We start from the raw sequence: 16,070 nt of genomic DNA, 5'->3' as shown, positions 1-16,070 counted from the left end.
ATACAGCAGGTGACATCAGTATAAAGTAATCAATTAGACCATACAGCAGGTGACATCAGTATAAAGTAATCAGACAATTAGACCATACAGCAGGTGACATCAGGATAAAGTAATCAGACAATTAGACATACAGCAGGTGACCTCAGGATAAAGTAATCAGACAATGAGATCATACAGCAGGTGACCTCAGTATAAAATAATCAGATAATTAGACTATACAGCAGGTGACCTCAGGATAAAGTAATCAGACAATTAGACCATACAGCAGGTGACATCAGGATAAAGTAATCAGACAATGAGACCATATAGCAGGTGAACTCAGGATAAAGTAATCAGACAATGAGATCATACAGCAGATGACCTCAGGATAAAGTAATCAGACAATTAGACCATACAGCAGGTGACCTCATGATAAAGTAATCAGACAATTAGACCATACAGAAGGTGACATCATGATAAAGTAATCAGACAATGAGACCATACAGAAGGTGACATCATGATAAATTAATCAGACAATGAGACCATACAGCAGGTGACCTCAGGATAAAGTAATCAGACAATTAGACCATACAGCAGGTGACCTCAGGATAAAGTAATCAGACAATGAGACCATACAGCAGGTGACCTCAGGATTAAGTAATCAGACAATTAGACCATACAGCAGGTGACCTCAGGATAAAGTAATCAGACAATTAGACCATACAGCAGGTGACCTCAGGATAAAGTAATCAGACAATTAGACCATACAGCAGGTGACCTCAGGATAAATTAATCAGACAATTAGACCATACAGCAGGTGACCTCAGGATAAAATAATCAGACAATTAGACCATACAGCAGGTGACCTCATGATAAATTCATCAGACAATTAGACCACACAGAAGGTGACCTCAGGATAAAGTAATCAGACAATTAGACCATACAGCAGGTAACCTCATAATAAAGTAATCAGACAATTTGACCATACAGCAGGTAACATCAGGATAAAGTAATCAGACAATTAGACCATACAGCAGGTGACCTTAGGATAAAGTAATCAGACAATTAGACCATACAGCAGGTGACCTCAGGATAAAGTAATAAGACAATTAGACCATACAGCAGGTGACCTCAGGATAAAGTAATCAGACAATTAGACCATATAGCAGGTGACCTCAGGATAAAGTAATTAGACAATTATACCATACAGCAGGTGACATCAAGATAAAGTAATCAGACAATGAGACCATACAGCAGGTGACCTCAGGATAAAGTAATCAGACAATTAGACCATACAGCAGGTGACATCAGGATAAAGTAATCAGACAATTAGACCATACAGAAGGTGACATCAGGATAAAGTAATCAGACAATTAGACCATACAGCAGGTGACCTCAGGATAAAGTAATCAGACAATTAGACCATACAGCAGGTGACCTCAGGATAAAGTAATCAGACAATTAGACCATACAGCAGGTAACCTCATGATAAAGTAATCAGACAATTAGACCATACAGCAGGCGATCTCATGATAAAGTAGTCAGACAATGAGACCATACAGCAGGTGACATCAGGATAAAGTAATCAGACAATGAGACCATAGAGCAGGTGACATCAGGATAAAGTAATCAGACAATTAGACCATACAGCAGGTGACCTCATGATAAAGTAATCAGACAATTAGACCATACAGCAGATGACCTCAGGATAAAGTAATCAGACAATTAGACCATACAGCAGGTGACATCAAGATAAAGTAATCAGACAATTAGACCATACAGCAGGTGACCTCAGGCTAAAGTAATCAGACAATTAGACCATACAGCAGGTGACCTCAGGATAAAGTAATCAGACAATTATACCATACAGCAGGTGACCTCATGATAAAGTAATCAGACATTTAGACCATACAGCAGGTGACCTCAGGATAAAGTAATCAGACAATTTGACCATACAGCAGGTGACATCAGGATAAAGTAATCAGACAATTAGACCATACAGCAGGTGACCTCAGGATAAAGTAATCAGACAATTAGACCATACAGCAGGTGACCTCAGGATAAAGTAATCAGACAATGACCTGAGGATAAATTAACCTGTCTTTATCTTCTCTCTCAGGAGTGTGTTCAGGACTCTCTCTCCCCTATGCGAATCATGTTTAATTTCTCTACGATTGGAAAATCTGTTCTAACTGAAGACTCACCCAGAAACCACAGTGGGCAGGTACCAAATACCAAATAAGACTCTGTGTGTATTTATTTTTCACACATTAGGTAACACTCTCATGGTCTTATCCTCTCTCTCTCTCTCTGAAGGTTTCATTTCAGAAGGACTGTGGGAGTGATGGTGTTTGCATCGATGACCTGAGGGTTGAGGCAAAATTCACTGGGTGAGGATAAGGGCAGGACTATAACTGTATTCCTTTTACACTCTCACCATATTCATTACATACTCTCACCAACACTGTATTCTTGTCTACCAACACTCTCACCATATCCTTGTCTACCAACACTCTCACCATATTCTTGTCTACCAACACTCTCACCATGCCTTGTCTACCAAAACTCTCACCATATTCTTGTCTACCAACACTGTATTCTTGTCTACCAACACTCTCATCATGTCCTTGTCTACCAACACTCTCACCATATTCTTGTCTACCAACACTCTCACCATGTCCTTGTCTACCAACACTCTCACCATGTCCTTGTCTACCAACATTCTCACCATGTCCTTGTCTACCAACACTATCACCATATTCTTGTCTACCAACACTCTCACCATATTCTTGTCTACCAACACTCTCACCATATTCTTGTCTACCAACACTCTCACCATATTCTTGTCTAGCAACACTATATTCTTTTCTACCAACACTCTCACAATATGCTTGTTTACCAACAGTCTCATCATGTGACCCTCATGTCACCCCTCTATTATATGCCTCTAATCATCTGACCCCTCATAGTACCCCATAATAATCTCCAAACTGCTATTAATCCTAAATCCCCTGTAATGTCCTTAACTGTAGAGGTGATGAGATAAAGTGGTGCATATTGTTAACAGAATGCCAGTGGCTAGTGCAGTAACAAGTCATTATTGTCCTCCATATAAATAAAATGGTGACATTTAAAACAATTTCAGCAAACAAAGTGTTAATGTTATATAGTGACTGAAGAAAACCTGGGGGATAATTGTGTCTGGTGGATTAAGGGATGCTAGTAAAATGGATAAATTAAGATGGGTGTCTTTCTCTCCTGCAGTCCCACTCTCTTGTCAAATGTCTCAAAATGTTCTCTGTGTCTCTAGCAGGTGACTCAATCACTAACATCTCTCTCTTCTACAGAATCTCTAACGCCTCTCTCTTCTACAGAATCACTAACACCGTTCTCTTCTACAGAATCACCAACACCGTTCTCTTCTACAGAATCACTAATACCTCTCTCTTCTACAGAATCACTAGCACCGTTCTCTTCTACAGAATCACTAACGCCTCTCTCTTCTACAGAATCACTAACACCGTTCTCTTCTACAGAATCACTAAAACCTCTCTCTTCTACAGAATCACTAACACCTCTCTCTTCTACAGAATCACTAACACCTCTCTCTTCTACAGAATCACTAACACCGTTCTCTTCTACAGAATCACTAACACCTCTCTCTTCTACAGAATCACTAACACCTCTCTCTTCTACAGAATCACTAACACCTCTCTCTTCTACAGAATCACTAACACCTCTCTCTTCTACAGAATCTCTAACGCCTCTCTCTTCTACAGAATCACTAACACCGTTCTCTTCTACAGAATCACTAACACCTCTCTCTTCTACAGAATCACTAACACCTCTCTCTTCTACAGAATCACTAACACCTCTCTCTTCTACAGAATCACTAACACCTCTCTCTTCTACAGAATCACTAACACCTCTCTCTTCTACAGAATCTCTAACGCCTCTCTCTTCTACAGAATCACTAACACCGTTCTCTTCTACAGAATCACCAACACCGTTCTCTTCTACAGAATCACCAACACCGTTCTCTTCTACAGAATCACTAATACCTCTCTCTTCTACAGAATCACTAGCACCGTTCTCTTCTACAGAATCACTAACGCCTCTCTCTTCTACAGAATCACTAACACCGTTCTCTTCTACAGAATCACGAAAACCTCTCTCTTCTACAGAATCACTAACACCTCTCTCTTCTACAGAATCACTAACACCTCTCTCTTCTACAGAATCACTAACACCGTTCTCTTCTACAGAATCACTAACACCTCTCTCTTCTACAGAATCACTAACACCTCTCTCTTCTACAGAATCACTAACACCTCTCTCTTCTACAGAATCACTAACACCTCTCTCTTCTACAGAATCACTAACACCGTTCTCTTCTACAGAATCACTAACACCTCTCTCTTCTACAGAATCACTAACACCGTTCTCTTCTACAGAATCACTAACACCGTTCTCTTCTACAGAATCTCTAACGCCTCTCTCTTCTACAGAATCACTAACGCCTCTCTCTTCTACAGAATCACTAACACCTCTCTCTTCTACAGAATCACTAACACCTCTCTCTTCTACAGAATCACTAACACCGTTCTCTTCTACAGAATCACTAACACCTCTCTCTTCTACAGAATCACTAACACCTCTCTCTTCTACAGAATCACTAACACCTCTCTCTTCTACAGAATCACTAACACCTCTCTCTTCTACAGAATCACTAACACCTCTCTCTTCTACAGAATCACTAACACCTCTCTCTTCTACAGAATCACTAACATGTTCTCTTCTACAGAATCACTAACACCGTTCTCTTCTACAGAATCACTAACACCGTTCTCTTCTACAGAATCACCAACACCGTTCTCTTCTACAGAATCACTAACATGTTCTCTTCTACAGAATCACTAACACCTCTCTCTTCTACAGAATCACTAACACCGTTCTCTTCTACAGAATCACCAACACCGTTCTCTTCTACAGAATCACCAACACCGTTCTCTTCTACAGAATCACTAATACCTCTCTCTTCTACAGAATCACTAGCACCGTTCTCTTCTACAGAATCACTAACGCCTCTCTCTTCTACAGAATCACTAACACCGTTCTCTTCTACAGAATCACGAAAACCTCTCTCTTCTACAGAATCACTAACACCTCTCTCTTCTACAGAATCACTAACACCTCTCTCTTCTACAGAATCACTAACACCGTTCTCTTCTACAGAATCACTAACACCTCTCTCTTCTACAGAATCACTAACACCTCTCTCTTCTACAGAATCACTAACACCTCTCTCTTCTACAGAATCACTAACACCGTTCTCTTCTACAGAATCACTAACACCGTTCTCTTCTACAGAATCACTAACGCCTCTCTCTTCTACAGAATCACTAACACCATTCTCTTCTACAGAATCACTAACACCGTTCTCTTCTACAGAATCACTAACACCGTTCTCTTCTACAGAATCACTAACACCTCTCTCTTCTACAGAATCACTAACACCTCTCTCTTCTACAGAATCACTAACACCGTTCTCTTCTACAGAATCACTAACACTGTTCTCTTCTACAGAATCACTAACACCTCTCTCTTCTACAGAATCACTAACACCTCTCTCTTCTACAGAATCACTAACGCCTCTCTCTTCTACAGAATCACTAACACCGTTCTCTTCTACAGAATCACTAACACCGTTCTCTTCTACAGAATCACTAACACCTCTCTCTTCTACAGAATCACTAACACCTCTCTCTTCTACAGAATCACTAACACCTCTCTCTTCTACAGAATCACTAACACCGTTCTCTTCTACAGAATCACTAACACCGTTCTCTTCTACAGAATCACTAACACCTCTCTCTTCTACAGAATCACTAACACCTCTCTCTTCTACAGAATCACTAACACCTCTCTCTTCTACAGAATCACTAACACCTCTCTCTTCTACAGAATCACTAACACCTCTCTCTTCTACAGAATCACTAACGCCTCTCTCTTCTACAGAATCACTAACACCGTTCTCTTCTACAGAATCACTAACGCCTCTCTCTTCTACAGAATCACTAACACCATTCTCTTCTACAGAATCAAACAGCTGGTTGTGGGACTGTCTCAAGAGGTTAATCTGACCATCTCTGTACAAAACCTTGGGGAGGACTCATACAACGCTCGTGCTCTCATATCCCATCCTACTGCACTGTCATATCGTAAAGTTTCCCTTATTCAGGTACTGCAGCTGTCTCTTTGTACTGGAGCCATCTGTACTGTCAGTTACATGCCTATCAGAGGGTCTGTCACTATCTGTCTGTACTATCAGTTACATGCCTATCAGAGGGTATGTCACTAGCTGCCTGTACTATCAGTTACATGCCCATCAGAGGGTCTGTCACTATCTGTCTGTACTATCAGTTACATGCCCATCAGAGGGTCTGTCACTATCTGTCTGTACTATCAGTTATATGCCCATTATAGGGTCTGTCACTAGCTGTCTGCACTATTAGGTTACATGCCAATTAGAGGGTCTGTCACTAGCTGTCTGCACTATTAGGTTACATGCCCATCATAGGGTCTGTCACTAGCTGTCTGCACTATTAGGTTACATGCCAATTAGAGGGTCTGTCACTATCTGTCTTTACTATCAGTTAAATGCCCATCAGAGGGTCTGTCACTACCTGTCTGTACTATCAGTTACATGCCCATCATAGGGTCTGTCACTAGCTGTCTGCACTATTAGGTTACATGCCAATTAGAGGGTCTGTCACTAGCTGTCTGCACTATTAGTTTACATGCCCATCATAGGGTCTGTCACTAGCTGTCTGCACTATTAGGTTACATGCCAATTAGAGGGTCTGTCACTATCTGTCTTTACTATCAGTTAAATGCCCATCAGAGGGTCTGTCACTAGCTGTCTGTACTATCAGTTACATGCCCATCAGAGGGTCTGTCACTAGCTGCCTGTACTGTTAGTTACATGCCCATCAGAGGGTCTGTCACTAGCTGTCTGTACTATTAGTTGCATGCCCATCAGAGGGTCTGTCACTAGCTGTCTGTACTATTAGTTGCATGCCCATCAGAGGGTCTGTCACTAGCTGTCTGTACTATTAGTTGCATGCCCATCAGAGGGTCTGTCACTAGCTGTTTGTACTATCAGTAACATGCCCATCAGAGGGTCTGTCACTAGCTGTCTGTACTATCGGTTACATGCCCATCAGAGGGTCTGTCACTAGCTGTCTGTACTATTAGTTGCATGCCCATCAGAGGGTCTGTCACTAGCTGTCTGTACTATCAGTTACATACCCATCAGAGGTTCTGTCACTAGCTGTCTGTACTATCAGTAACATGCCCATCAGAGGGTCTGTCACTAGCTGTCTGTACTATCAGTAACATGCCCATCAGAGGGTCTGTCACTAGCTGTCTGTACTATCATGTTACATGCCAATCAGAGGGTCTTTCACTAGCTGTCTGTACTATCAGTTACATACCCATCAGAGGGTCTGTCTCTAGCTGTCTGTACTATCAGTTACATACCCATCAGAGGGTCTGTCACTAGCTGTCTGTACTATCAGTTACATACCCATCAGAGGGTCTGTCACTAGCTGTCTGTACTATCAGTAACATGCCCATCAGAGGGTATGTCACTTGATGCGTAATACAAACCTGCACAACTGAGCGCCTTTGGAATCCTATTGCCAGATATAAAAGAAAGTTCTGTAGGCTCAATGGAGAGAGGGCAAGGAAATCTTATCCCAAGAGAAATAGGCAGCAGCTAGTCTTCCCAGCGTGTCTGCATACACGCTACACAAAAGTAAGAGAAATCTAAAACGCAAAAAGAGTGCGCTCCAAGCCCAAATGAATAAAATATAAAAGTATTTATTAAATCTATGTAAAAACATGATATTGTAAAAAGCGGTCAGCACAAAAAAGTGCAGAATACAGGTGAATGAACAGGTGCAGACAGCATACGCGTTTCGTGCATATGCGCACGTGGTCACTGCTTGCCTTTGCACCTGTTCATGATCCTATTTAAGACAAAGGTTCTTAAAGAGATACAGTTCTCATAATTATAACAACCTGTAATGAGCGTAAATATAAATACATAGGAGCTAAAAAACATGTATCTATTTAACAGTATAAGTATGCAAACCTCTATTGACTAAGTGTGTCCCACTATATTTCTATATGAATTATTTAATACATAATTTAGCAAGTAGAAATAAATTGCCTTAATATTGTCTTCTCAAATCCAAGGCACTTATATATCTAAGAATTGTTGACGTTGACATAAGAAAAAGAACTTGAGTTTATACTGACTTGATATTTTAAATCTAAATGAACACATTCATTAATACTGGGCTATTGGGCAAATAAATCTATATCCCTTCTCATGTTAATACCCAAAAGATGACTGGTTTGTAAATTAAGCATCCAAAAAATGTCTCTTTTGTCGATAGACATCTCTCTATTTCCTCCTCTTCTCCAGAGAGGAACAAAATCTATACCTTGGATCATAAGAGCTGATGTATCTGAATTGTGTAGTAACTTGAAGTGTCTGGCTACTGGAGTATCTGAGAATTCATCTTCAATAGAGTGCAGGTGTTCCAAAAACCTCTCTTTAAGTGGTCTCTTTGTTTTCCCAGTATATTGCTTAGAACATAGTTTGCATGTGAGTAGATAAATTACACGTGTAGTTGCACAATTAATATAGTAATTGATTTTATGATCCTTCTTAGTGACAGTGGATACAAATTTATCTCCTTCACATACAAAATCACAGGTTCTGCATATAGGACGTCTGCACTTGTAGAAGCCTTTTTTCTGCTGTAACCAACATCTGTTGTTTTGTGGTTTAAGATCAGAAGGCGAGAGATAGTTTGCCAAAGTTTTGCCTTCCTTGGACATAAAGTCACAGCCATTCTGCATTATATCTTTCAATGGTGGGTCAGTAACAAGGATAGGTATGGATCCCCTTACAATATTACATATTTTATTAAATTCAAGACTATATGTCGTGATGAATTTTATTTTTTGATTTACCTGTCCATTGTTTTTGTATTGTAGCAGATCTTCTCTCTTAGTATTATCTACACTTCTCTTAGCTTTAGTCAGTACTTTTTCAGTATAGCCTCTATCCATAAGTCTTTTTGTAGCCTCATTTGACTGTTTCTGATAATCAATATCTGTTGTACAGTTCCTTTTTATCTTGGTATATTCCCCTTTGAGGATACCCCTGACTACATGCCTGGGATGACAAGAATCGTATTTACGAATAGTATTCCCGGCAGTCGGTTTTCTGTACACAGTAGTATTAATAGTACAATTATCATTGCTAGTTAGGGTTACATCCAAAAAGGTAATCTGTGTGGCATTATGTTGACTAGTGAATACTAAACCACAATTACTGGTGTTTAGATATTTGCAGAAATCATTTGCTTCATCTGCGCTTCCATCAAAGACAAACAGCAGATCATCAATATATCTGAAAAATTGAACAATTTTCTCTCTATATGGATTTGTTTGTCTCATGTGTTTGTCTCATGTGTTTGTGTCCGTCTCATGTGTTTGTCTCATGTGTTTGTGTTTGTCTCATGTGTTTGTCTCATGTGTTTGTCTCATGTGTTTGTCTCATGTGTTTGCCTCATGTGTTTGCCTCATGTGTTTGCCTCATGTGTTTGTGTCCGTCTCATGTGTTTGTCTCATGTGTTTGTGTTTGTCTCATGTGTTTGTCTCATGTGTTTGTCTCATGTGTTTGCCTTATGTGTTTGTGTCCGTCTCATGTGTTTGTCTCATGTGTTTGTCTCATGTGTTTGTCTCATGTGCTTGTCTCATGTGATCTTTAATTGAGATGTGATTTGTTGTCTCCTGAAGAGTAACAGACGTCAGACAACAGTGTTGTGTTCAGCTCCAGAGAGTCAGAAACATGTGACCTGTGGCATTAATAGCCCAGTACTGAGACCTAATGCAACGGTGAGTTACCAGAGATACAGTGACACAAACAATTATGTGCAGTACCATATATATATATATATATATATATATATATATATATATATATACAGTAACATGATCTGCAACAGATATAGTAACATATATATATATACATACAGTAACATGCCCTGCAACAGATACAATAACATATATATATATATATACAGTAACATGCCCTGCAACAGATACAATAACATATATATATACAGTAACATGCCCTGCAACAGATACAATAACATATATATATATATATATACAGTAACATGCCCTGCAACAGATACAATAACATATATATATATATATATATATATACAGTAACATGCCCTGCAACAGATACAATAACATATATATATATATACAGTAACATGCCCTGCAACAGATACAATAACATATATATATATATATATATATATATATACAGTAACATGCTCTGCAACAGATACAATAACATATATATATATACAGTAACATGCTCTGCAACAGATACAATAACATATATATATATATACAGTAACATGCCCTGCAACAGATACAATAACATATATATATATACAGTAACATGCCCTGCAACAGATACAATAACATATATATATATATATATATATATATATATATATATATATATATATATATATATATATATATACAGTAACATGCCCTGCAACAGATACAATAACATATATATACAGTAACATGCTCTGCAACAGATACAGTAACATATAACATAATTTATGTAAGAACTTACCTGATAAATTCATTTCTTTCATATTAGCAAGAGTCCATGAGCTAGTGACGTATGGGATATACATTCCTACCAGGAGGGGCAAAGTTTCCCAAACCTCAAAATGCCTATAAATACACCCCTCACCACACCCACAAATCAGTTTAACAAATAGCCAAGAAGTGGGGTGATAAGAAAAAAGCACGAAAGCATATAAAATAAGGAATTGGAATAATTGTGCTTTATACAAAAAAATCATAACCACCACAAAAAGGGTGGGCCTCATGGCAGTGACGTGCAGTGATGTCAGAGGATGGTGAGGCAGTGGCTAGGATACGCCTTCATTCTTTAGATATCCTTTGTTGAAGAAATAGCAATGCACATGGGTGAGCCAATCACATGAGGTATCTATGTGCAGCCACCAATCAGCAGCTACTGAGCATATTTAGATATGATTTTCAACAAAGGACATCAAAAGAATAAAGAAAATTAGATATTAGATGTAAATTGGAAAGTTATTTAAATTTGCATATGGGTTTCATATGGGTTTCATGTCCCTTTAAATGGTGTCTTGGAAAACTGGTCAACTTAGTAAACATCTGATTTTAGTCTAAAAGGATTGTAACAGAAACTCTTGCCAGATAACACAATGCTTGCTCTGATTATGAGATCTAGAAATCCATGCCCATTAAAATATGTTTAAAACATACATTTTACTTTAATGCTGCAAATTATGCTTATAGATTCTTTCATTACATAAGGGATGAGAGTCAGAGGGGGAGGAAGAGAGACAGAGAGAGAAAGAGACCATGGGGGAGAACAACACATAAGGAGAGAGATGGATAGATAGAGAGAGAGACACACACACACACACAAGGGGGGGGGACCACAGCATTTTAAAGTAATAAAACAGCAGAGCTACAGAGAGTTCAGAAAATTAGTCTATAATTTAGTGTGAAGTACAGAGGCAAGCTGCTAAGTTAGTGGGTGTAAAGTTTGAGTAAACAAAATACAAAAACGACCCTGCTATAAAAGAGTAAACAAACACTAAACCACATTCATTAAATTATCATTTTAACTAACAGAATCTTTCAGTAAAATCTTACTTTAATAAGATGTGGGTGAAACACTGCTCTCTGTGCCTCTTTTCCTGCTCTGTAAGGATTCAGGAAGTGACAGTGGCACATTCCACTGCACTTAGAGGGGAAGAACAGAACTCTCTTTTTCACTTTAGCAAAGCTAGCAGGTTCACAGGACAGCAACAAAATATATGAAAGTTGTTTTTTTGCGTTTTTGTTTTGTTTTATATGATTTAACATCCAGCCCCAACCCTATGTTCCACTTACTAATGCCTCTCACTGGATTGGTTCAGCCCAAATAGGACTGCCTCAAATAAGCAGTTAATGGGCCATGCAATGATCTTAACCACTTGCATCCAGTAGATGGCGCAGCATGTTGTGTAATGGTGGGCAGACCTGATTGTGCCTCTTCATTGCACAACATATAGCTGTGAGAAAAAAAAATGCTGGGGGAAAAAATTTACAAATTTTTTTTTAAAGCCAATAAAAAAAAATATATTTTTGCCCATATGAGAGGTGAAGCACTGCCTCACCTGCCTCTAGTGACTGCACATCACTGCCTCATGGACTCTTGCTAATATGAAAGAAATGAATTTATCAGGTAAGTTCTTACATAAATTATGTTTTCTTTCATGTAATTAGCAAGAGTCCATGAGCTAGTGACGTATGGGATAATGACTACCCAAGATGTGGATCTTTCCACGCAAGAGTCACTAGAGAGGGAGGGATAAAATAAAGACAGCCAATTCCTGCTGAAAATAATCCACACCCAAAATAAAGTTTAATGAAAACATAAGCAGAAGATTCAAACTGAAACCGCTGCCTGAAGTACTTTTCTACCAAAAACTGCTTCAGAAGAAGAAAACACATCAAAATGGTAGAATTTAGTAAAAGTATGCAAAGAGGACCAAGTTGCTGCTTTGCAAATCTGATCAACCGAAGCTTCATTCCTAAACGCCCAGGAAGTAGAAACTGACCTAGTAGAATGAGCTGTAATCCTTTGAGGCGGAGTTTTACCCGACTCGACATAGGCATGATGAATTAAAGATTTCAACCAAGATGCCAAAGAAATGGCAGAAGCTTTCTGGCCTTTTCTAGAACCGGAAAAGATAACAAATAGACTAGAAGTCTTTCGGAAAGACTTAGTAGCTTCAACATAATATTTCAAAGCTCTAACAACATCCAAAGAATGCAACGATTTCTCCTTAGAATTCTTAGGATTAGGACATAATGAAGGAACCACAATTTCTCTACTAATGTTGTTGGAATTCACAACCTTAGGTAAAAATTGAAAAGAAGTTCGCAACACCGCCTTATCCTGATGAAAAATCAGAAAAGGAGACTCACAAGAAAGAGCAGATAATTCAGAGACTCTTCTGGCAGAAGAGATCGCCAAAAGGAACAAAACTTTCCAAGAAAGTAATTTAATGTCCAATGAATGCATGGGTTCAAAAGGAGGAGCTTGAAGAGCCCCCAGACCCAAATTCAAACTCCAAGGAGGAGAAATTGACTTAATGACAGGTTTTATACGAACCAAAGCTTGTACAAAACAATGAATATCAGGAAGATTAGCAATCTTTCTGTGAAAAAGAACAGAAAGAGCAGAGATTTGTCCTTTCAAGGAACTTGCGGACAAACCTTTATCTAAACCATCCTGAAGAAACTGTAAAATTCTCGGTATTCTAAAAGAATGCCAAGAAAAATGATGAGAAAGACAACAAGAAATATAAGTCTTCCAGACTCTATAATATATCTCTCTAGATACAGATTTACGAGCCTGTAACATAGTATTAATCACAGAGTCAGAGAAACCTCTTTGACCAAGAATCAAGCGTTCAATCTCCATACCTTTAAATTTAAGGATTTGAGATCCTGATGGAAAAAAGGACCTTGCGACAGAAGGTCTGGTCTTAACGGAAGAGTCCATAGTTGGCAAGAGGCCATCCAGACAAGATCTGCATACCAAAACCTGTGAGGCCATGCCGGAGCTACCAGCAGAACAAACGAGCATTCCTTCAGAATCTTGGAGATTACTCTTGGAAGAAGAACTAGAGGCGGAAAGATATAGGCAGGATGATACTTCCAAGGAAGTGATAATGCATCCACTGCCTCCGCCTGAGGATCCCGGGATCTGGACAGATACCTGGGAAGTTTCTTGTTTAGATGAGACGCCATCAGATCTATTTCTGGAAGTTCCCACATTTGAACAATCTGAAGAAATACCTCTGGGTGAAGAGACCATTCGCCCGGATGCAACGTTTGGCGACTGAGATAATCCGCTTCCCAATTGTCTATACCTGGGATATGAACCGCAGAGATTAGACAGGAGCTGGATTCCGCCCAAACCAGAATTCGAGATACTTCTTTCATAGCCAGAGGACTGTGAGTCCCTCCTTGATGATTGATGTATGCCACAGTTGTGACATTGTCTGTCTGAAAACAAATGAACGATTCTCTCTTCAGAAGAGGCCAAGACTGAAGAGCTCTGAAAATTGCACGGAGTTCCAAAATATTGATCGGTAATCTCACCTCCTGAGATTCCCAAACTCCTTGTGCCGTCAGAGATCCCCACACAGCTCCCCAACCTGTAAGACTTGCATCTGTTGAAATTACAGTCCAGGTCGGAAGAACAAAAGAAGCCCCCTGAATTAAACGATGGTGATCTGTCCACCACGTCAGAGAGTGTCGTACAATCGGTTTTAAAGATATTAATTGAGATATCTTTGTGTAATCCCTGCACCATTGATTCAGCATACAGAGCTGAAGAGGTCGCATGTGAAAACGAGCAAAGGGGATCGCGTCCGATGCAGCAGTCATAAGACCTAGAATTTCCATGCATAAGGCTACCGAAGGGAATGATTGTGACTGAAGGTTTCGACAAGCTGAAATCAATTTTAGACGTCTCTTGTCTGTCAAAGACAGAGTCATGGACACTGAATCTATCTGGAAACCCAGAAAGGTTACCCTTGTCTGAGGAATCAATGAACTTTTTAGTGAATTGATCCTTCAACCATGATCTTGCAGAAACAACACAAGTCGATTCGTATGAGATTCTGCTAAATGTAAAGACTGAGCAAGTACCAAGTTATCGTCCAAATAAGGAAATACCACAATACCCTGTTCTCTGATTACAGACAGAAGAGCACCGAGAACCTTTGTAAAAATTCTTGGAGCTGTAGCTAGGCCAAACGGCAGAGCCACAAACTGGTAATGCTTGTCCAGGAAAGAGAATCTCAGGAACTGATAGTGATCTGGATGAATCGGAATATGCAGATATGCATCCTGTAAATCTATTGTGGACATATAATGCCCTTGCTGAACAAAAGGCAAGATAGTTCTTACAGTTACCATTTTGAATGTTGATATCCTTACGTAACGATTCAATATTTTTAGATCCAGAACTGGTCTGAAGGAATTCTCCTTCTTTGGTACAATGAAGAGATTCGAATAAAACCCCAGCCCCTGTTCCAGAACTGGAACTGGCATAATTACTCCAGCCAACTCTAGATCTGAAACACATTTCAGAAATGCTTGAGCTTTCACTGGATTTACTGGGACACGGGAAAGAAAAAATCTCTTTGCAGGAGGTCTTATCTTGAAACCAATTCTGTACCCTTCTGAAACGATGTTCTGAATCCAAAGATTGTGAACAGAATTGATCCAAATTTCTTTGAAAAAACGTAACCTGCCCCCTACCAGCTGAGCTGGAATGAGGGCCGCACCTTCATGTGGACTTAGAAACTGGCTTTGCTTTTCTAGAAGGCTTAGATTTATTCCAGACTGGAGATGGTTTCCAAACTGAAACTTCTCCTGAGGATGAAGGATCAGGCTTTTGTTCTTTGTTGAAACGAAAGGAACGAAAACGATTATTAGCCCTGTTTTTACCCTTAGATTTTTTATCCTGTGGTAAAAAAGTTCCTTTCCCACCAGTAACAGTTGAGATAATAGAATCCAACTGAGAACCAAATAATTTGTTACCCTGGAAAGAAAGGGAAAGTAGAATTGATTTAGAAGACATATCAGCATTCCAAGTTTTAAGCCATAAAGCTCTTCTAGCTAAAATAGCTAGAGACATAAACCTGACATCAACTCTGATAATATCAAAAATGGCATCACAGATAAAATTATTAGCATGTTGAAGAAGAATAATAATATTATGAGAATCATGATCTGTTACTTGTTGCGCTAAAGTTTCCAACCAGAAAGTTGAAGCTGCAGCAACATCAGCCAATGATATAGCAGGTCTAAGAAGATTACCTGAACACAGATAAGCTTTTCTTAGAAAGGATTCA

At 39.2% G+C, this 16,070-nt stretch overlaps 1 protein-coding gene across 1 annotated transcript in view; it reads left to right on the top strand.

Moving 5' to 3' along the window:
* Positions 1 to 16,070, top strand: part of LOC128642148 (integrin alpha-M) — a 592,220-nt gene that overhangs the window by 328,568 nt on the left and 247,582 nt on the right. Inside the window, exons 18-21 of the mRNA XM_053694828.1 lie at positions 2,099 to 2,203; positions 2,296 to 2,369; positions 6,079 to 6,220; positions 9,859 to 9,957. Of these exons, the coding sequence (XP_053550803.1) occupies positions 2,099 to 2,203; positions 2,296 to 2,369; positions 6,079 to 6,220; positions 9,859 to 9,957 (420 nt within the window). The remainder of the gene's footprint in view (positions 1 to 2,098; positions 2,204 to 2,295; positions 2,370 to 6,078; positions 6,221 to 9,858; positions 9,958 to 16,070) is intronic.

Source organism: Bombina bombina, chromosome 11 (assembly GCF_027579735.1).
Source record: "Bombina bombina isolate aBomBom1 chromosome 11, aBomBom1.pri, whole genome shotgun sequence".
Taxonomy (NCBI): Eukaryota; Metazoa; Chordata; class Amphibia; order Anura; family Bombinatoridae; genus Bombina; species Bombina bombina.
Note: the sequence above shows the minus strand (reverse complement) of the source record. Positions and strands in the feature narration are given on the sequence as shown.